This window comes from Oratosquilla oratoria, unplaced genomic scaffold (assembly GCF_046742065.1).
Source record: "Oratosquilla oratoria isolate Oo_2021 unplaced genomic scaffold, ASM4674206v1 SCAFFOLD61, whole genome shotgun sequence".
Classification (NCBI taxonomy): Eukaryota; Metazoa; Arthropoda; class Malacostraca; order Stomatopoda; family Squillidae; genus Oratosquilla; species Oratosquilla oratoria.
This window is the reverse complement of record NW_027467725.1, coordinates 601,966-625,965: the sequence shown is the minus strand read 5'-3', so window position 1 is coordinate 625,965 and position 24,000 is coordinate 601,966. Positions and strand designations below refer to the sequence as shown.

General features: G+C 40.6%; 1 protein-coding gene across 1 annotated transcript in view; it reads left to right on the top strand.

The window, feature by feature from the left end:
• The window catches only part of LOC143023791 (fringe glycosyltransferase-like), a 125,566-nt gene that overhangs the window by 88,713 nt on the left and 12,853 nt on the right, over positions 1 to 24,000 (top strand). The window contains exons 4-5 of the mRNA XM_076182408.1: positions 3,195 to 3,342; positions 14,564 to 14,649. Coding sequence (XP_076038523.1) covers positions 3,195 to 3,342; positions 14,564 to 14,649 — 234 coding nt within the window. The remainder of the gene's footprint in view (positions 1 to 3,194; positions 3,343 to 14,563; positions 14,650 to 24,000) is intronic.

Below are 24,000 nucleotides of genomic sequence, written 5' to 3'. Positions count from 1 at the left end.
TGCTGAAATTCGGCGCGGTCGGCCGGTCGCTCACTTGCAGCTTAGAAAGCGGCTCGCTTGCTGCTCTCGGTGCAAAGTTCAGAGGTTGGTGGTGGTGGTGGTGCCCACTTGCGGAGGAGAGGCTATTAAGCCAGGCTGCCTGTCAAGCCGGACCCAGTTTCGAACAACGATTTAATGTATCTCGCCGGAGGAGGAAACCTATTAGTGTTACAGTTACGATGATATATTGCGGGGGGTCGGTCTGTAACGATCTCTGCATTATTTCGTGTCATGGCCTGTTCTGAGAGCCGTGTAGGAATCAGTCATGCTTTCAATAGCTTTATTGTTTATGCGATTGGCATTTCTAAAATGCTATCTTGTAGGAAACTAGTTTTAGATTTTTTCTGATGGTGGGAGGCTACGTTTTCTTCACAGGACTTTTCTTTAACGGGCAGGAACTTATTGTTCAATTGGGCACATTAAAAGATAACGAAAAACACGGGGCATGACGCTTGTAAACTGGAGTTGATCAAGAGAGAGGAGAGGAGAGAGAGAAAGAGAAGAGAAGAGAGAGGAAAGAGAAGAGAAGAGAAGAGAGCGAGAGGAAAGAGAAGAGAAGAGAAGAGAGAGGAACGAGAAGAGAAGAGAGCGAGAGAGAAGAGAAGAGAACGAGAGAGAAGAGAAGAGAGAGGAACGAGAAGAGAAGAGAGCGAGAGAGAAGAGAAGAGAGAAGTGACGCTTGACCGGCTTAACCTTGAATGAGGAAGTGAGATCTGGAAGAAGGCAGAAGGTGGGTGACAACTGGAGCGTGCAGAGACGACCGACGTGGAAGAACAGAAAATAAAGAAAGAGTGGAGGGAGAGGAGCAAGATCAAGTGGAAGGTGGAAAGGTGGAGCAAATAGGCAAAAGGTATTAAGGACTATTTGGATATCATTGTCGGGGGAATTTGTCCAGAAAGTTCCGCTTGCACCCGGTTGTCTGTCGTATACCTGCTGCGAACGCGCGGGGGGGTTGGTTGTGCTACTGCTATGTTTTTGTGACCCGTGGAAGTGGGCGCGAGTGTGGCGGTGGTGGTGGTAGGGGTGGTAGTGGTGGTCGAAGCGAGCTCACCTACAGATAGCTTCTCAAGCAATTGCTTCGGTTCGTTGTGATTCCTTCAACACGGTGACGTATTTAATGGCTGAGGAGGAAAAATGTACAGCCGAGAAGTCGAACTCCTGTCTGAAGAGGGTCAAAAACAATACATTGATCCAACTGTATATCTAGACGATTCCCTCCACTTGCCTCTTTAGCAAAGTACGCCAGAGTAGTAAGATCTCAATTCTTAGCAAACCTGGGAATAGAGACTCTGTGGCGAACGTCAGACGATTTGTATCCTATCAAATTAAGCCTTGCCAGAAAGGAATTTTGAGTAGTCAAGATCTGCTCCGCTCTGGAATCATCTATAAGCTGAATGCTATCTGAAGTGTCGCGTGTGGCAATGAAATCAAGTCTTCGCGGCCGACTTCTAAGGTGACTTGAAGACTATTCTAGCAAACATATTATTTTCTTCAGCTTAGGGGGTAAGCCTTTGGAAGGCTGTGATGCTTTTGGAAACGTGGAAACTCCCTTCAGAAACGGAGTTACTTGCTTCATCTAAGCTCCTAGCCTACTTTACCTGGACAACTTAGCCTGCAACTGCGGCACCTTGCGCTTGGAACACATTGCGGGACAGTATGCCTTGTGTAATGAGCGGCAATAAAAGCACCGTAGACAAACTGAAACATGTATTGAGCCACCTTCCACTACATACACTAGAAAAATATAAGAGCGCCAACTCACAGAAGCTCGCTTGGGTTGAAGGTGGTTCTCACATGTAATACGGTATACCCATTATAAATACACTATAGCTTAATTAATAATACAATTAGTAATTAATCATACAATTAATGGTTAATGATACAATTAATGAGAAAAAATATAATTGCCAAATGAGCAGTACGAAAGTATAATACACGTACCCTCACGCTTGGCCCAGACTCGATCCAAAAAGGATAATAGTGACTGCCATTTGTCCTTATGAGCACATTGGATAGCGGTGACTGCTTCAACCACAGCGAAGTGCTTCCTAGCCTTAGCTCTTCACCTCACAGTTTTTATGACTTAACTGTGTAATATGACCCTTACCCTCGTGAGATATTGTAAAGTAACACCATATCCATTTGTGTGCCCAGCTGTTAACGAATGTCGGCAGGTTTTGTTCAAGATGTCAAGGAATTTGCTACCCTATTACTGTTGTTATGATCATGCCCACAGCCATAAGTGTATATTTTTCATTTAGGCTCTGTCATTTCCCTATGTAGAAATTGTACTGCCATTCAAACCTAATTAGATTTCTTAACCTCTTCGTTACAACAGGTTCGACAATTCCTCTGGCAAACTCAAGACACTTTCAGTCAGCTTAAATGTCATTCAAGGGAAGGGGTTTAAACTACACGAATTCCTTCGATATAGATTTTATTTTGGCTCACACCAGACAACTTTATTCGCTTTAAGGCGATCTATCTTTATATGTGGCATTCCAGGGCTATTGCAATGAATTAGGCTGGCAAAATATTGTAAGGTCAATGGATGGGCATTTGTCGACAACTGGGACCGCTTTTACGGTAAGAATAATCTATATACAAGGGACGGGGTGCACTTGTCGCCCAGAGGATTTCGGCTCCTTGCTGAATCCCTTGAGCGAGAAAATCTTAAGTCGTACTTCTTCAGTTCCCTTTCGAGATGCAATACTTTGTTTTGGTTCTCCACAACAAATTTCGACATGTTTGTACTCCCTTTTCTGCCGAAACATGAATTAATTAACTTTTACCAGCAGTTTATTGTCGTGATGATCAATTTCTCAATGTAGAGTCAAATTCAATTTCATGTGATTTGTTCTCTAAACCCCGCATGAGTTTTATATGAGACTGCTTGTTAGCCTGATCCCCAAGAAGTTTGGCTCGATCGCCTTATGGGCATTATAGAATATGTGATCAAGCACGCTGAAAGAGTTATGGGTTATCCTATTTCCTGCTTTGTTTACTGGTAATTCAACAGTTGTTGTAAAATTACTTATTTTCTCCAGAGGGAGGCTTAGTACTATCATAAGCTCCTCGCCCCCCCCTCCCCACCCCAAAAAAAAAGAAAAGAAAAAAAAAGAAATGACACCTTCGTTCTTCCTTTTTTCCCTCAGATGGTTCTGCCACTTCGACGACGACAACTACGTGAATGTACCTCAGCTCGTGGCCACCCTCGGCAATTACGACCCCCACGAAGACTGGTACCTCGGCAAGCCTTCCATCAGAGCACCTCTGGAGATCATCAACCGAGAGAATATATCGGTAAGGGAAATACACACACATATGTATATATACATATATACACACACACATATATATATATATATATATATATATATATATAAATATATATATATATGTGTGTGTGTGTGTACTAATAAGAACACGGGTATGTGTGTTCACTTATGCAAAGTAGACCACTTGGAAAAAGAAACTAACGAAGCAGAGCGCTTTCGTATATTACATCTTCAGTGCAACAAGTACATAGTGATAGGAATACATAGACAATATATACATGATACAAAGGAACAAGGACAGTTTGAATAAGCGTAGCGACCAATTACCCCCTGGAGAGCGGAAGATCATTGTCAATTATCTTACGATGGTGGGGCGACATCAGGTCACAGTCGCCAAGGGTCACTGTTTCTACTAATGATATAGGGCGATATTAGGTCAATTCGTTGGGTTACATTTTACCTGATATTATCTTACTAATTTCTTGACAAATGAAATTATCAAGTTTGTACAAGCCTTTATGTAGGTTGGTATTTTGATTACTGGTGGTATGAATCAAACTGCACTCTATTAAATTTCTTGCTATTATGTTGTTGGTATAATAGATTGCCTGGGCATTACCCCAATCAATTTTGCAAGGAAATAATTTTTAACTCCTCAGCCTAAATCACCTTTCAATTATCATAATGTTTTAATTTTACCATTTCAAGAAAATTTGTTAAGTATCACAGAATTATTAAAAAGATTTAACGTAAAGGTAGTTTTTAAACATGATAGTACAGTAAAACATAAACTCATCAACAATAGTATTAATTTTGCAAGGAAATTATTTTTAACTCCTCAGCCTAAATCACCTTTCAATTATCATAATGTTTTAATTTTACCATTTCAAGAAAATTTGTTAAGTATCACAGAATTATTAAAAAGATTTAACGTAAAGGTAGTTTTTAAACATGATAGTACAGTAAAACATAAACTCATCAACAATAGTATTAAAATTAAAAAAGGATGCATTTATAAAATTCCTTGCAAAATGTGTAATCAATTTTACATAGGTCAAACTGCCAAACCCTTAAACATTAGAATTGAACAACACAAGAAAAATGTTAGGGATGGCAATCATTCTAGTGGTATATTCAAGCATATTGAATTAAATAATCATCCAGTTGATTGGGGTAATGCCCAGGCAATCTATTATACCAACAACATAATAGCAAGAAATTTAATAGAGTGCAGTTTGATTCATACCACCAGTAATCAAAATACCAACCTACATAAAGGCTTGTACAAACTTGATAATTTCATTTGTCAAGAAATTAGTAAGATAATATCAGGTAAAATGTAACCCAACGAATTGACCTAATGTCGCCCTATATCATTAGTAGAAACAGTGACCCTTGGCGACTGTGACCTGATGTCGCCCCACCATCGTAAGATAATTGACAATGACCTTCCGCTCTCCAGGGGTAATTGGTCGCTACGCTTATTCAAACTGTCCTTGTTCCTTTGTATCATGTATATATTGTCTATGTATTCCTATCACTATGTACTTGTTGCACTGAAGATGTAATATACGAAAGCGCTCTGCTTCGTTAGTTTCTTTTTCCAAGTGGTCTACTTTGCATATATATATGTATATATACATATACATACATACACACACATACATACACCAACGGCCTTTTCACCCTTACAAGGGAGGTAGCCTAACTCAAAGGCATAAGTCTATTCCCACCCATTTCATCCCCACATACTCCACTCCCATTCACCACCCCTTTCTCCCTCCCTCTTTTCTTGGCTCCTCCTGGATGACTTACAAAGGATTACAAAGGCGGAGCATGCCGACAGGAGACCTTTTGATCCATATCTAGGTCGGATACAAAAAAAAAAAAAAAAAAAAAAAAAAATCTTATTAATAATAAATTAAAACTATAATAATGTAAAAATAACAAATAAAATACATAAATAAATGACTTGTCATCCCTGCATCTCGCCCACTTACACACACACACACACACACACATTCATGTGTGGATGTATGTGTATGTATGTATACATGGAGCCAAATGTGGAAGGAGGATTTCAATGCCAAGAAATACAAAGTGCCAGAGACCATATAGATGCATGGACTCCTGGAATAGAACATTGAAATGACCGCAGCTAAATATTATAGTTAGAGAGGAAAAGATAGGACACCACGAGTTTAACTCTTTTCCTATATATTTTCATTGGGTAAACACACACACACATGCACATGCACACACGCAAATAAGCACGTACACATAATCACACTCACACACACACACACACACACACACACACACACGCAAATAAGCACACGAACTCTGAGCTCTCTTCCGGGAGGGAAATAGCTGTCGATCACGAGTCCAACACGTGATCCAAAGACCAAGGTGAAAGACCAAGGTGAATACACATAATCACACACACACACACACGCGCGCGTGCTCAAATAAGCACGTACACATAACCACACACACACACACACGCGCGCGGAGGTCCGGGTTCGACTCTCGCCCGGGGCTGAAATAATATCAGTATCGCAGCGCTGAGGGGTGTTACTCCAACTCTCGTGGGCGGGGAGTTGGGGGTGTGTGTGTGTGCAAGGTCATAGCATTACCCATAGATCGGACCTACGAGCTCTGAGCTCTCTTCCAGGAGGGAAATAGCTGTCGATCACGAGTCTAACACGTGAAACAAAGACCAAGTGTATACATACACATATATCACATACACCACACCATGATGTCGTTGGGATGCGATTTCTGTTAATAATTATGTGAGTAAAGAACTTAAGTCTGAAAAAGATCATTTGTGATAGAACTCTCACCTTTGTTCCCCGGAACGTTTCAATTACTGGTAGCCGTTGGGGATCAAACCGACCCACTTATTGTAGTTTCGAGGTGAGGCCCAAGAACATGACGCCACACATGAAGACAATTACTCTGCAGAGACCCGAATTGTTCATGCGATTCGATATAATAAGAAATGACTGGACAATGAGGGGGGGGGGAAGAAGGAGGAATAGGAGTTTAGGAAGATGAGAAAGAGGAGGAAGAGGTATAGAGAAGAGGGGAAAGGACGAGGAAGAGGAAGAGGAAGAAGGGTATGAGAATGGTAATGGTGATGACATTAGCAATGATGATGATGATATGAATTAAAAGAGGAGGAGGAAGAAGGAGAGTGCGTAGTGGGAGGAAGAGAAAGATAAGTACACGAAGAGGAAGGAAGAAAAGTTCACCTGTGGGATGTAATTAACTTCAGTGGGATTGAATCTTCCAGGACGTTTATCTCTTTCTCCTGCACAAAGGAGATGGGAAGTCAGAAGAAGTAATCCAATCCGTTACAGTAGTAGCGAGTAACAGCTGACCGTGCATGGCAAAGGAAGCCTTTTCTAACGGGTCATGATCAACTGTTGCTCAGATGGGGATAAAATATTCCGCCCCCTTTCTTTGTTCTGTTAATTGTGCTCCTGATCCACGAAAAAGCGCTGCCAACCTAAGGCTCTGTTATCGCTCGAAAGCAGGTCTCCTGCGCCCGCCTACTCGGGGATGCACGGCGTGGCCGGCGTGTGTAGGAATGTCTGCAGCACGGGACATAGTCGAGATGAAAGCAGTTGGTGGTGGTGATATGTGGAGGTGGTGGTTGTGGAGGTGGTGGTTGTGGTTGTGGAGGTGGAGATGGTGGTGGAGGTAGAGATGGTGATGGTCGTCAAGGCATTCTCGTAAACCAACCAGCGTGTTTGGTCCAATAAAGATAATGATGGGATAAAGGGTTGCGTTGTCGACCACACACACACATACAAAAAAAGCCCAATTATACGTGTTAGATTCTATGCATTGAAATTCCATTAGATACGAACTCAGGCGTCGATACCTACATCGCTTAAATGCACATATTGTACTGGTGTTTATGTACATATATAGAAGTGTGATTCACCTTGGACTTAGATCATGTGCTGGATTTGTGATAGACAGAGACGACTCTCCCGTTTGAGAGCTTAGAGATCATATATTGGCCGATATATGGATAATGCCGTGATTTTGCACACGTATTACCCATTCCCCTATTCAATGGGGACAGTAACGGTTTGTAATATCGAAATCGGGACCTCAAACGTTGAACACCGAAGTGGCGTGTGTGTGTGTGTGTGTGTGTGTGTGTGTGTGTGTGTGTGTGTGTGTGTGTATGCGCGTGCGTGCGTGTATAATTAACCACGGTTTTGGATCACGTGTTGGACTTGTGATTGACAGCTATTAATCTTTCAGCTGAGAGCTCAAAGGCCGAGTCATAGAAGTAGACAAATTATAAGGAGCAATATAAGGAAACGACAGCAATGGTACAAAATTATCACCATTACTTTACACGTTTTAATTAACAGACAAATGATGTGTGGTTCTGGTCCGTAGGTGCATCCAAAAACATTCCCTTAGTTATTGGCTGCATATTACCATTTAGTCGCACACAACACACACGCCTCTATGTTCTACAGTATACCCATAGACCGAGACACGTATGAACCACCCAGTAGGAAAATAGCTGTCGATCACAAGCACAACACGTGATCTAAGACAGTGGTGAAGCACACACGCATGCACACACCCACATACATACACACGCGCGCGCACACGCACACACACACACACAAACACACACACACACACGCACACACATAAAAGCAGAATTGTGGGAGGAACCTACGGACTGGTGCAAACGATTAAAAATGTCTTTTCATGGAATGAATGAAGAGATGATAAAAAAAAAAAAAAAAAAAAAAAAATAGAAACTCTGATCCGGTCAAGACTAGAATATGCGTCTGTTGTGTGACCCATGCACAGAGTGAAGGATATAAGCAAGATTAAGAACATACAAAGAGCAGCATAAACCAAATTGGTTCCTACCTTGGCAGATAAACCATATCAGGGGAGACGAAAAGCACTGGGCCTACCAACGTTGACAAATCGAAGAGGAAGAGGTGATATGGCTACTACATTTATAGATAAGATCTCATGATAAGGGATAGGATGGCTTAAAATGAGAACAAATTCTAAAGAATGTGAAGAAATATAGTTTTCCATATAGATGAATAAATAATTGAAATAGCTTAGAGTGATATATATCCCAAGGTGGAACAATGCGTGCATTCATATCTTCTGTTCGATAGTTGTAAGATAAGGATATAGCCAGTGTTGGAACTATGGATAAATCTGAAGCGAGATATGATAAACAAGAGAATAGTGGACGGTGGGCTGTAAGTGTTGATCCTTTCTTGTGTACTACAGTTAGGTAAATGCAATTACGTAACATACACATTCGCGCCCTCCCTCCACAAACGAACACACACACACACACACACACACACACACACACACACACACACACCTTTAGTTCGATGTACTACTTTTCCCATGTGTGCGTGTGCGTGAGTGCGCGCGCGTGTGTGTGTGTATGTGTTTGTGTCAAGGTCTAAATATACAGGTCAGACCGTTTGAATTCCTCTGCGCAGCTTCTGACGTCATTAGGCTGAGTCCATTTTCTCTTTGTGAAACACTGAAGAAAACTGTGAAACGCCAAGGAAGACAGGAACTATAATATTTTATATATATATATATATATTATATATCATATATATTATATATTCATATATATAGACAGGAACTATAATATTTTATATATATTTATATATATATTTTATATAATATTTGTCAGAATATAACTAATTGCGTGGAGCGGTGCGAGCGAAGACAACGTCTTTTCCAAACGACGCACCAGCTTCAACTGACAGCTATAGGACCCGCCAACCCCACTTTGAACAGCCAGGTGACGTTCACGGGCCCGCTGCACCAACTCCCTCGAAATTCGGTCGGAAGTGGTTAGACCTTATATTCTTAGATCTTGGTTTGTGTGTTTCTGTGCACGTGCGTACGTGCGAGTGCGTGTGAATTTATGTGTGCGTGTGTGTGTGTGTGTGATTCACCATGGTCTTAAATCACGTGTTGGACTCGTGATCGACAGTTATTTCCCTCCCGTAAGAGAGCTCAAAGCTTATGTATGACCGATGTATGAGTAATACTGTGACCTTACACGCACACATACCCCGAACTCCCCGCCCACAAGAGTTAGAATAACGATTCGCAGCGCAGCGATACTGAAATTATTTCAGCCTTGGGCGGGATTCGAACCCGGACCGCCGTAGTGTGTGTGTGTGTGTGTGTGTGTGTGTGTGTGTACGTACACGCATGTATATTTATCTAATTGTGTGCAGGAAAGGAGTTTCCTTCATGGGATTCTATCTTTTATTCTCTGGTTGTCATACCAAGTTTTAAATTCGTTCATGGTTCCAGCTACGGCTACGTCATCTATTACAAGAGTTTATGCATTTGTTGAGGAAACTGTTTTCTTTTAAGTCGTTCCGGGATGTGGTCTTTTCTTAATTTGTTTTCATGACTTCGTGACGCCTTCCCATTCCAAAACAATCTTGTCCACTCCCTTCAATTGCCTAAACACCGGAATCAAGTCAACGTTCACTTTGTGGCCCTTTAATGATGACGAATACAGTATTTCTGGTGTCTCTTCGTATGCTGTGTGTGTGTGTGTGTGTTTGTGTATGAGTGTGCGTGCGTGTGTGCGCGCATGCATGTGTGTGTGTGTGTGTGTGTGTGTGTGTGTGTGTGTGTGTGTTTTGTCACTTCAAAAGTGTGCATTTATACTATAATAACAGCCTTCACATATCGCATCACTTGTAATCTGTATCTCTACATGCTTTACTAAAATGAAGGATAGAGAGAGAGAGAGAGAGAGAGAGAGAGAGAGAGAGAGAGAGAGAGAGAGAGAGAGAGAGAGAGAGAGAGAGAGAGAGAGAGAGAGAGATTTAAGGAAAGGCGAAATCTGAATGAGGGAACCATACGAAGCTAAAAACCGAATATGGAACGGATTCAGTGTGAGGTTAAGGTAAATCAAAGGAAATTTAATAAAATGGGATAAGTTTTCATGGAGGTAACGAGATGTGAAGACAAAAAATCCTGATAAAATGAGAAAGAAAGTGTCGAGTATTAAAGGGAGATGAGATAGATAGGAAAAAGAGATAAGAATTGGAAGAAAATAATTATGTGAAAAGCTTTATCGAGAGACCGACTGGTGGTCGAAATGAGGATGCATACTCTTGCACTGCAGTTACTAGCATCTGCACCTGCCCTAATAGTCTTTCGTCAAACAGCATTCGATGAGCAGGCAGGTCTTTGAGGTAGGTGCCTACGGCCCTACAGGCAAAAGCTGCACTTTGATGTGGCTACAGGAAACTCTTTCAGAATATGAACGCCCAAGAACATGGCCGGAGATGTAGCATGTCTGTTGTAGCGATGGTTACGTAGGTGCTTATTTGTACAAAGTAAGTGATTGCCTTATGAGGCGCTGTTGGTGGAGGTGGTGGTGGTGGCGTGGGTCGGGTTTTAATAAGGGCGGTGCAGGCAAGGTCATCATATTTGGAAAAAGCTAAGTTTGAAAAGGAAATAGGCAAGGAATTGGTTTACTAACAGAGTGGTTAACAAATGGAATAGACTTAGTAACCATCTAGTGAGCACTGAAACAATGGGTTATTTTAAGGGAAGATTAAATGGTTTATGGACATGGATGACAGGTAGAAATAGACATGGAACTGACTAGTGTAGGACTTATGGTCTCATGGATTCTCCTCTATGTTTATGTTATGTAAGGGACATGGAACTGCCTAGTGTAGGTCTTATGATCTCTTGAAGTCTCCTCCAGGAACTGACTAGTGTAGGACTTAAGGTCTCATGGAGTCTCCTCTATGTTTATGTTCCTATGTAAGGGACATGGAACTGCCTAGTGTAAGTCTTACGATCTTGAAGTCTCCTCCATTTTTACAAGTATATTCTTAAAAAAAGAAAAAAAAAATATTGAAGAGAGCTCGAAATGTGCAGCAGGGCCGTGGCGGCGGATAATGCAAGGATGGTTGGGTGGCCGGCGGGGGGCTGACATCCCCAGCTGAGTCCTAACCCGTCTCATTAACTGGAAAAGACAGGGAGGCAGGAAATTTTGACCTTCGGGTGTGAGAATCATCGCATCGCCTAGGATGTAGTCTGTGTGTACTTGTATTACATGCACAACGTTGCTTCCGTTCTCTCCCCCCACCATCACACTCTCTCTCTCTCTCTCTCTCTCTTTCTTTCCCTCTGTGTGTGTCTGTGTGTGATGTAGTCTGTGTGTACTTGTATTACATACACAACATTGCTTCCGTTCTCTCTCCCCCACCATCTCTCTCTCTCTCTTTCTGTGTGTGTGTGTGTGTGTGTGTGTGTGTGTGTGTGTGTGTGTGTGTGTGTGTGTGTGTGTGTGTGTGTGTGTGTGTGTGTGTGTGTGTGTGTGTGTGTGTGTCTTGTCTTGTGTCTCTATCTATTTCTAGAAAGCGAAGGTTGGTTTCCCCAGATATCACGTATCTGTCATGAACTGATTGCGAGATCCTGGAACTTTTTTCTCCTTATCTCCGTTTTAAATAGGATAGTAGGATCTTGAGGCGAGACTTGAGGACAGGATATTTGTAAAAGGAAACCCACCTGCTGCCTGCCCACGACCTTGAAGCGGTCCTCCACGTGACCTGTTCCCATCAGGAAGTTGCCAAGAGTGAGACGAGATCTGAGACCGGCAGTATATTGAATCACCATTAAACTCCTCTCTCAGTATATAACAATAAATTCATTCCTCCATTTAACACTAAGAAAACCTTCGGCGATGGTGCGTGATGATGGGGGCAGGAAGGAATCTGAAGAAGCTCTTTGTCACAATTCTGTACTGGTGGCGATGTAGGACCAGAGTTTGCTCCTTTGGGAATAAGGGACGCGCTAGACCTTAGTAGCAGCCTGTACAACGGGGCAGCCCTTTGTAAAGTTTATGGGATCCACCCTCCCCAACCCACATGAGGAAGAGGCTAGGAAATGTGCTTGAAAAATTACATCACTACCACAACCTGGCTGGGAAGCCGGAATCAACAAGGTTATCAAATGCTGTATGGATGATGATGATGATGATAACGACGATGACGATGATGATGATGACAATTATGATAGTAATATTGATGATGATAAAGATGATGATGATGATGATGATGATGATGATGATGATGATGGCGACGACGACAATTATGATAGTAACAATGATGATGATAAAGATGATACATACATACATATACCAAGGCTTTTTCCCCCTTCCAAGGGAGGTAGCCAAAAAGGGAAAGGCATAAAAACACTCCCACCCATTTCATCCCTAAATACACTCCACACCCCTCCCACCCTCCCTCTCATCTGAGCACCTCCTGGATGACGGGTCATCCCTGCACCCTGCCCACCGCCCTGGGTCAGAAGCAGTGTCGCAAGACACAGTACATCCACAGCAAGGCCGCTTCATTTAATCGGCGACCCCCCTCTCCGTCCCCCGTCAGTTCATGATAGCACTATTACTACTACTACTGCTATGGTAATAATTATAACAATAATAATAATAATAATAATAATAAGAATGATAAATGCAACAATCAATGCGGTGTCCCACGCCTCCCATGCAGGAACCTCCCCCCCCACCCACCCACAGTGTTAAAAGAACCGGGAAACCCTACGGGATCGGCCAATGAGTCACTCAAGGAAGAAATATTGTGTTGTCCAGGTATAGCCAGGGTGGGGCAGGCTAAGACAAGATGACGAGTTCTGTGCCTTCTGTGTAAAGGTTCACCTAGGGCTTATTCTGTATTGGTGACCTGAGCTCTGTCATTGTAGTCTACAAAGGATTACAAAGGATTAAAAAGGCGGAGCATGCCGACAGGAGACCTTTTGGTCCAAAACTAGGTCGGATGCGAAAAAATTTAATAATGATAAATAAAAAATATAGATATAATAAAATAAATAATATATAAAATAAATAAATGCATAGGTATAGTTAAATACTAAACAAACAGGTGAATAGTAAATAATAATAAATTGACAGATAACTAATAATAAATGAAAATCAAGCAGATAATAAAGACAAATAATAACAAACAAAAAAACAGATAATATAAGATAAATGGCAGTCATTACAGCATCTTGCTTAAGTCTATCTCTTTTAGCGACCATAATGTTGTAATCATATCACCTCTTTCTCTTCGATCTTTCAAAGTTGGAAGACCCAGTGTTTTTGGTCTCTCCTCATATGGTTTATCTGCCAGGCTGCCCTTTGTATTCTTTCGATTTTACTTCTATCCTTCTCTCTGTTTAGGGACCACATCATTAACGAATATTCTAGTCCTGGACAGATCAAGGTTTCTACGAGTTTTTTTTTTTTTTATAATCTCACTAAACACACAATGAAAATATCTGTCAGGTGACAGGTTGTCTTTTATGACCACTCCCAAAGGTTTCTCCTCTTTAGCTATTGTAGATTCACTTCCCAAGGAATAATTGAAAGATTGTTGTTGTAGCTGTTGCCATATCCTGTACTCTTTTTATATCGAAATTGATTTTCCATTCTTGGATCCGTGCGAAAATAGTGTCTACATCTTCTTGTAATTAACTACAGTCCTCGTTTTTCACTCTTGTGTGTGTGTGTGCTTGCGTGCGTGTGTGTGCTTGCGTGCGTGTGTGTGCTTGCGTGCGTGTGTGTGCTTACGTGCGTGTGTGTTATGTATGTTTGTTGTGTGTGAGGGTGTTTGTGTGAGTTTTTTTGTGTGTGTGTGTGTGTGTGTGTGTGTGTGTGTGTGTGTGTGTGTGTGTGTGTGTGTGTGTGTGTGTGCTTGCGTACATGTATGTTGTGTATGTTTGCTGTGTGTGAGGGCGTGTGTTTGTATATGTGTGTGTGTGTGTGTGTGTGTGTGTGTTGTGTGTGTTTGTTGTGAGGGCGTGGGTTTGTGTGTGTGTGTGTGTGTGTGTGTGTGTGTGTGTGTGTGTGTGTGTGTGTGCGTGTGCACACGCGCGTGTAAGGTCACAGCATTACCTTAAGTTCGGGCCATATGTGAGCTCGTAACTCTCATCCGGTAAGGCGATAGCTATCGATTGATCAAGACCATAGTAAAAGACATAGCAAGGTAAGTTATACAATTGCAAATAATAAACTTTGGAACATAGGTGCACGTCATATACGGTCGAAAACTGCACACGTGCGTACAGACGCACAGTCAAATGTATAATTTAAGATGCCGAAAGGCTCAAGACCCCAAATAAGAATCTTTCTCATTCTCATTTTGCAGCAACGAATATCCTTCTGGTTCGCGACGGGCGGCGCTGGATTCTGCATCTCCCGCTCGTTGGCCCTCAAGATGATGCCCATCGCTAGGTAAGCAATTCTCCTTCATTTCCACGACCTTGAGTGCGCACGCGCAATCATGCTTGTATGAATACAAATGCGATGGTGTACCTTTCATGTACGGATATGGAGGTGGAGCAGGAGCCTGATATCTGTGATTGCAGGAAAATTATTGTAAATTGCTCTTGTGTGTCTCTGGTTCAAATACAAAAGTGACTTGCATACCCCATAGGAGTGTCCCGGTTTTTGCCCAAGCATGTGACAGTCATATATATGCTTCTAGATTTGTTTTTAGTCTGCTTCTCAGCGCGTGCCAAATTTAAAATCCTAACCCTTAATTGTAAATGCAAATGCGAGCGTGTTCATGTGTTTTTATTTGTGTGCGCGGCTGTTTTTGTGTGTGCGCGCGCACATTGTGTGCGTGTGTGTGTGTGTGTGGTGTGTGTGTGTTGTGTGCGTGTGTGTGTGTGTAATAATAATAATAGGTTTATTGAGATGGCAGTGATACACTGACAATAACACAATTGAGCACTTTTATGAGTAATATAGTAATTATAAGAGTGATATGCTTAGTCTAAAATTTATAATGAGTTTATTGTGCGGACAATGGATGGAATGGCACTGTTCTTGTGTGTGTGTGTGTGTGTGTGTGTGTGTGTGTGTGTGTGTGTGTGTGTGTGTGTGTGTGTGCATGTGTTTATTTCATCCACAATATTCATGGACGTATATGAACATCATAGGTAATAGTACCGATTCCCGTTCAAGTTAGTCTCGTCTGTCTAATCCGATATCTTTATCTTTCTGCATGCTTCCTTTGAGTCTACTGTTTCCTATCTCCCACGTTAATCTTCTGTGAAGTTATCGAAAGCTTTTTCTAGATACAAATATACATAGTCCATCCAATCATCTTTCTCCTTTTCTGAAATCGGGTTGGTTATCTGCCAATACCAACGTTTCCTTCGAATATTTTGTCCATTTGTCTTTCAAATTTTGGTCATTAGGCTGTCCAAGGACAATGATTTAATTCAGAGGTTCCTCCTTGCTTCTTCTCGTATAAATTGGAATCTTTTTTGCCTTTTTCCAGTCTTGGTCCACTCTATCTTCATCTAGAGGATATGCAGTTACCTCCTGTATTTTGTCCAAAAATCGTTCTTTGTATTCTTTGACCATTTAATTTGAAAGTCTTTCATCACAATCAATTGTCTGTGTATATGTGAATGCCTGGGTGAGTGTGTATGTTCATTATCATCGACTCCTGTACTATTTAATTTCTTCTCAAACCCCGTCAGATTGTGATAAACATCTACAACTTCTCTGAGATGCCATATACGGTACTAGAACACAAATCATATTACTTGTTGCAAGATCAAACCGTTGCTACATTCCCCAACACACCCATCCTACCTCCATCTCCTCCCTCCCTTCCTCTTCGTCTCCCTGTCCCCCTTCCTTCATCCTCCTCCTTCTTCTCTCTCTCCATCTTCCCTCCGTAATCGAGTTGTAGGGAGCCACTGCCAACAAATATGCTGTTGTCCTTGGCTTACTATCCATTGGCTTCCAGACTTGTGTTTTCGCTTGCGTCTTTGTTGCGTATGTGAGAGGGACGTTTCCTTGCTTACTAACGTCTGTCTTCTTCTATTTGTTCCTTAACGTTCCGGTGCCGTATATGGCCTCCATTTTTTTTTTCTTTTTTTTTGAGAAAGTGGAGTGTAAAGAGGAGGAAGAAGAAGGTTGTGGAAAAGGGAAGAGGTTAGAAATATGCATTAGGAAATGCATTACAAAGGATTACAAAGGCGGAGCGTGCTGACAGGAGACCTTTTGGTCCATATCTAGCTCGGATGCGAAAAAAATCTTAATAATAATAAATAAATAAATAAATAAAAATTATAATAATGTAAATATCAAATAAGATACATAAATAAATGCATAGGTGTAGTTAAATAATAAACAAACGGGTAATCTGATTGTGAACACGCTGTAGAGGTGTCGCCAGTCATGGTTTAGTTAACTGTAACTCCACACTCATAAGCCATTGTGTTATATATATATATATATATATATATATATATATATATATATATATATTTTTTTTTTTTTTTTCCTCTTCCCTGTGCTTTTTTAAGGAGGTCTGCAAAAATATATAGTTGCGCAATACTTAATAGGACATGAACCGAGGACATCAAAGTAGGCGAGTCATAGAGGTGCAGAATTTGTGATTTCTTTTCTTCTGGTGTTCTACTTAGACTGCACGATACCGTAACGCAACATACCGGTTATGTCGCAATAAACGTCAGGCGTATTTATTATGTAGATGATGGGCGGACTCGAACCTCGACTTGAACGGGATGGCAAAAGACCGCGGAACTTTGGTGACCAGATAGGTCCTCAGCGGAATAAAAAAAAAAAAAAAAAAAAAAAAAAAAAAAAAAAAAAAAAAAAAAAAAACAAAAAAAAAAAAAAAAAAAAAAAAATGGCGTGTGACCCGGGTGATAGTCACGGTGCTGAGTTATATATTGTGGTGTTTCACTTTCATAAGCTCATATTCTTTGGGTGGCACCAGACACTCATATGAAAGAAACCTGCCGAGTTTAGAAGATCAACCCTTTCTTTAATGAGTGGCACTTCTCCTGCCAGCCGGGTCTGCCGCCTGACGTATTCACAATGTTCTCCAGCTGATATCAAGCCATTTCATTCAACTATTGGAAGCTCCACCAGCCTGTGTCGATTGGGTTAACCGGATGTCCATTGATGCGTTTCAAAACGCTGCGGCGCTACCATGCGGAATTATTCGACCGAGGGAAACTCTCACCGGCTTTAAATTGAGTCAGGTCGTACAACACAACGATTGGTCGACATTGACAATTGCTGTAACAAAGGGATATTGCAAGTACGCACACTGTCCAATTTTTTTATATTACAGAAACGTTACGTAACCACCTCAGGACTGCGGCCAGTTTTGCTTGGAACTACTAGGGTGGTAGGGTACTCTCGAGTGCAGTGCTGGGCCGTTGCGACACGACGTCACCGTGCAGTTGTCTAGTGAAAGCTGTTTTCGCTGGGGTGCGGTGTTGTGTCAAATACTTTCGGTGTTGAAACCCAAGCAGGCGATGGTGATGATTGGTGAAAGGGAAAGTGGAAGGGCCTTAAGGTCGGGGACGGGAAAGAAGTGGAGAAGATAGTGGAGAGAAGTTGAGGAGCCGTTTATAAACAAGGCTATGAATATATATGTATTCATTCATTTATCTGTTTACTTATTTTGTATCTTTATTTCATTTGTTTATTCACATATTGATATATATATATATATATATATATATATTATATATATATATATACATACAATGTTCTTATTTCTTTTAACTGGTGAAAGTAGCAATACGCGTGTTAAGACTTCATTTGTAAGACGGAGCAATATCGATGGGAGATGAGTGATGAACGAGAATGAGTCACAGCAATTATACATAGGATCGGAATTAATTGCAGATTATATATATTATCATACAAGTGGTTGTGGGCCCTACTAGATCCTCCAGTCCACTTGCTCTAGCACAAGGCCTGCAGTTGTAAGTAACGACGTGGAGAACCTGTTTTGTTGAGGACTTTTTATTTAAGCTTTAAGCCCAAGTTGGGGTGCAGACGAGATTTTGATATACTCGTACAGATAAACAGTGCTGTTAAATACTTGTACATTTGTATCTAGATAAGGACATTCCATGTTGTGATGTTACATGAATATATGCAATAACCTTCAAACGCACAAATGAATGCTATTACAAAGTCAAAACACCATTGCAGTGGGTTAGAATCAAGGAGTGATTAAAATAGTTGGTGCAATCGACGGCCGAAAGATATCGTTGTAGTTCGCAGGACGACGCAGGCAAATTCATTTTATTTATTTATTTATTTTTTATTATTATTTTTTTGGCTGTTATCATCATCATCATCGTTGTCGTCATCATCATCATCATCATCATCTTCATATTCATCATCATCATCATCATCATTACCTCTCGTGCATATTCCATTAATATTTCCTTCGCAAAGTATCGTTAACAATGCTTAGATATTAGCAATACATTGACCACGTGAAGGTCCCCATAATGCCAGGAAACATGTAAACAAGAAGACCAATGATACAGTTTTAAAATGTTGCAATATTGCTACAGTAGTTAAATCACTAGAGATATGATGATAATGAGGAGTATTAGTCGAAATATTAACAATATTGGTAACCAATATGTATCTTTCTTTTATACCATACTTGTATCTACAGGGGTCACTCAGCATTGATAAAAGTCAGATATAATCACCAGACGTGTAGTAATAGTGATGAACATAAGTGAAACTACTAAGAATAGTGGTAACCAGAACTCTGGTTTGATAAAGATGAAAATATGACCATATAAGTCTAGAATCGGTTAAACTGCGCCCATGGTACTGAATAGGTTCCCATGTACTATCGCGTGCTGAGGACGGAGGGCATACCGGTATAATCGTAAATCATAGAATGACCCCTTCGTTGTAAAGTTATTCCTTAACTGAATAAGCGTGTATATAGTGCATTGTAGTGAAAGTGTTAACCAGACCGAAACAGCCAGATTCCTTCTTTATTGCTTCAGAAGCGGATTTGTTATATAAGCGAGTCACATAAGAGCCAGTTATATACTGTGACTTCAGGTTATCATGATCCTTTCGAGCCTTGCCAGCCTGCAATGAGCAGAATAACAATTGGTCAGAAATTTGGCTTATGGTTCATAAAAGTAAGCTGACTATTAAATGAAGACTTAAATTGGGTACAGCAGGTGCGGGGCTATATTTGTAGAGTACCTGGCCACGAACCAACAAAAAATAGTAGACGAAAGTAAAGATAATTAAATCTGTTATGACAATGAGTAAAATGTGATTACAGGCCCGAGCCGTGTAACAGCATGATCGAGTTTATTAGATAGTAAGCAGATTGTTCTTAACGTTGCACCAGGAAAACACAAAGAGCCGGTTCATCTTGTAACTAATAATACCCTAATCACATAGTCAAATCATACATTCTGATGATGCTATAAAAGGACAGTAAATTGTCTCAGGATTACAGACCGTAGCCTCTCAAAGTAAACAAATGCATGAACGGTTTTTATATGCAAGTATAATTATTGCCCATTATGGGAGTGATTTGTATCATGGGTCAGATTGTTGATAATTTTGCGCAATTTTCTTTAGTATTTTGTCCATTATGTGACTCCACTACTCATGATTTCCAAAACAGTTTAAATTGCCATTATGGTCAGCAGTGGCCAAAACTACCTTCATGAGATTCCATGATATTATTTTTGCACATTGACAGCAACAGTATAAAGGCGTTCTCAATAGTATCGCTATTAGCATAGATCCGTTACGCTTTGAGCCTTTATTGAACTAAAGACCTTTATAACCAGGTTGTCTATGTATATATAGTTACATAGATACAAAGGGTCAGGGAAATATATACTGATGTGCATGGTGATCTTTTTTTTTCTACTCTTGAAAAAAAATATTAAAAAAGGATGCGAAAACAAGGTTTACGCTTGTCATCATACCATCCGTAGTAGGTTTTATTATCTCAGACATTACCACTGATGTAACCACCAATCACCCGTACTATTCAATTCCCCTCCTTCACTTCAACCTCTACTGTCGTCGCTACTTACATGTCACTGCCATTTACAAAGGATTTCAAAGGCGGAGCACGCCGACAGGAGACCTTTTGGTCCATATCTAGGTCGGATGCGAAAAAAAAAATCAAAATGATAATGAATTAATAAATAAAAACTATAATATTGTACATACATATACCAAGGCTTTTTCCCCCTTACAAGGGGGGTAGCCAAAAAGAAAAAGGCATAAAATCATTCATTTTGTCTATGATAGAGGAAAACTCTGTTCATAGAGAAATGATGACACTTTCATACTACGACTGTCCCTCCGTTATGCTGTCCTCCAACCCCTTGTTGCTGTCCTGTACCATTTCTATGAGTATTCCTTTTCTCTGATGGGGGAATTCCCTGTGGTGGGGGAAAAGAATACTGCCACCAAGTATTCCCACTTGGATCGTAAGATAATATTGTAAATAACAATAATAATAACATTTCGATCCCTCTTTAGCAAACCACTACGAACAACCAACACTCCCAGTACAACACTGTTACCGTCATCGTCATAGTTGTCATTGTCATCACTACCAACAACGGCTATTAAGGCAAGGGCCATTGGCACCATGAATAATGATAAATCTGTACCGTACGTATTTCCATTCACAATTTGGAACTTCACAACACCCTACACGAAATCAGAAGAGAATTGGGAACAAGGCGGAAATGAAACGTCCTGGGGGTGGCACCTCGCTAAATATAGCAATAGACAATGTAATGACATATTGGAATGCAGAACCAACGAGGATGGCGGGGCGGGGCACATTAACCAGATTGGATTTACCTCCGGCTAGAGACCCGGATGTTACAGATTCCATGGTGTACCTGTGCTCTATGGGGAAGAGTGGTCATGTGGTATTGGAGTTGTTCCGTGTGGCCGTGGGGAATTCAGCACAAAGGAAAATGCCATTTAGACAGAGTAGATAGAATTTGTGGAAAGGCAAGTTTTATGGAATTTGAGAAAAATTGTCGAGAAAGCAGAGCAGAGTTCAAAGAGTCAAAGTAGATTTACAGTATAAATGGGACATCTGTCTGGATATTTACAACTTGAGGTGGAAAACTATGTATCGAGAACGAAAGGAGGAAAAACTTCAAAGAAAATGTGGATTTAACTAATTGTAAGTTCCAGCAAAAATGGAGAAATAAAACACGGGAAAGGTGGAAAAAGAGAGAAACCATTAAATCTAGAGAAGAACATAAGATATGTTGAATCAGAGATGACAAATCTGAGTAAATTTGGCGTAGGAAAACTCAGAATGACGGCGTGGGTACTTTGTTCCTTTACGTTTCTGCTGTATCCCTTCCTTCCTCAGAGAGAATGACAAACGTAAGACAAGATCCTTACGAGCACGCACACACACACACACACACACACACACACACACACACACGCACACACACACACAGAAGATACAAGAGGACACGGAAAGAAAATAAAAAAGACAATTATAGAAGAGACCTAAAAAAAGAACAGCTTTCCCCACAGGGTAATAGACGTTTTGAACAAGTTAGATGAAAATGTGGTATGTGCAAAAACGATACACGAATTTAAAAACAGTCTAGATAAAACGAGATATGAACACGGGACACTACGAGCATAGCTCCCCTTCTCGTAAAATACAACTAGGTAAACCAACACACACACACACACACACACACTGAGAGAGAGAGAGAGAGAGAGAGAGAGAGAGAGAGAGAGAGAGAGAGAGAGAGAGAGAGAGAGAGAGAGACGTACGCCTATTTCTGAGTACAAAAAGCCGGCGACCCTGCCAAGGCAAGGCCACGTAAACATAGGATCTGCCAGCCATATCTTTTCTAGATTTTGAGTGACAGCGGCAAAGAAAATACCAAATCATCTGTTGCCCCGTGCTATTGATCAGGCTTACACGGCATCTCTGGGAACCAAAAACTGCTCTGAAAATTTGGGGGCTATCCTCCTCCGTGCAGTGTCTCCTAGTACAGAACTGACGACCCGAGACGAATCAATTCATCTAGAAGGGGTCAATGCACTCTCGTGACTTTCACAAGTACGCCCCACCCTCATTTTGCCAATCTCCAATCATCACAAGTCTTTGGTTATCCAGGCGGTGGCCCTTCACGTTGACCCCTTTGCTTCCCAAGAATTGATTCATCATCGTTCTAATTAGCTTTCTTCCATGAAAAGTCGCTGAGTCAGTAACTTCCTGGTTACCTCGCTAACCTCAACACGTCCTCTACAGCCTCATCAGGTAATCGTCTTATCCTGCACTCTCCTCCATAGACAAGTAATGGAGTGTGAAGTTGACGTAGGTGGCAAAGAAAACGGAGAAAAGAAAATTGGAGAAAAGTATATATAAATGTGAAGGTGTGGAATAGGTATATAACTTTTAAAACATTTGAAAGGTGTGCAATAGGTATATAACTTTTAAAACATTTGAAAGGTGTGCAATAGGTATATAACTTTTAAAACATTTGAAAGGTGTGCAATAGGTATATAACTTTTAAAACATTTGAAAGGTGTGCAATAGGTATATAACTTTTAAAACATTTGAAAGGTGTGCAATAGGTCTATAACTTTTAAAACATTTGAGAGGTGTGCAATAGATATATAAATTAAAACATTTGAAAGATGTGCAATGGGTATATAACTTTTAAAACATTTGAAATATAAGGTGAGGAAGACAGCAAGAAACAGTGATAAGAAAATCAGAGTGAAATAGAATGAGCACTGAGTGAGAAGAACACAGGAGAGACCCATCGAAAAAGTTTGGACAATTGTTGATGGAAGAAGATTGAAAGGAAGATAGAGAATAAAGTGATAAAGCAGAAAGAAGGATTGACAGTGGAATTGCAGAAAGTGAGAACAACAAAGAACAATGCTTGGGAAAGAAACAGCTAGAAGAGAGGGAAATTAGGGAAGAAGATTAAATTATTTGCAATAAAATCTAATATGTGTGGTTCATAGTTGATGGTGAAACACAGGCTTTGTTTTTCAAACAAGGAATGTTAACAGTAAAATCAAGCTTTACTTTGAAAAAAAAAAAAACATGTCCACTGACTACATGGCAAACTCTGTGGAGGTATTATGAGATTATTTTCGTAAATTACAGACTTTTATCCTACGGTTTTCGTGCAGAAGTTCACATGTGTTTAGGATTTTGTCTTTGACAACGTCATAGCTGGCACTGTCTCAGCGACAGTCGTAAACATAAACTTCCTTGTATTTACCTAAGTTAGGTTTAGATTAAGACGGGCCAATGCACTCTTTCAATTTTAAATTAGTGAGCCTTTTTTATTGCAAAAAAATTCCCTGATCTTTTTCTTAGAATTGTGGGAACAGTCTCGTGTATCGAGTAATATCGAAACACTATTAATGTGGTTGATTATCAACCTACAATTATATCGTGGTTAGACTGTGCAGCTGAGGTCTTTGCAATTCTCCCTAATGTATTTTAACTTGTGCCTCTAATTTGTGAACCTTTATTTTATGAGCCTGTATTTTCTGAGCCTCATTTTGTGTCTCGGCCTATATTTTCCGAGCCTCAGTTTTTCCTGGACCTCTATTTTCTAATTCTCCATAAGTGGCTCTATTTTCTGGTTCTCAAGTTCCAGTTCTTCTAATCTAATTTGAGCCTCTACATCTGGTGCGGCTGAAATCTATTCCATCGTCTTACATGGGCAATATATCATTTTCGACAAGCGCGTTAACGAGCTCCATAAA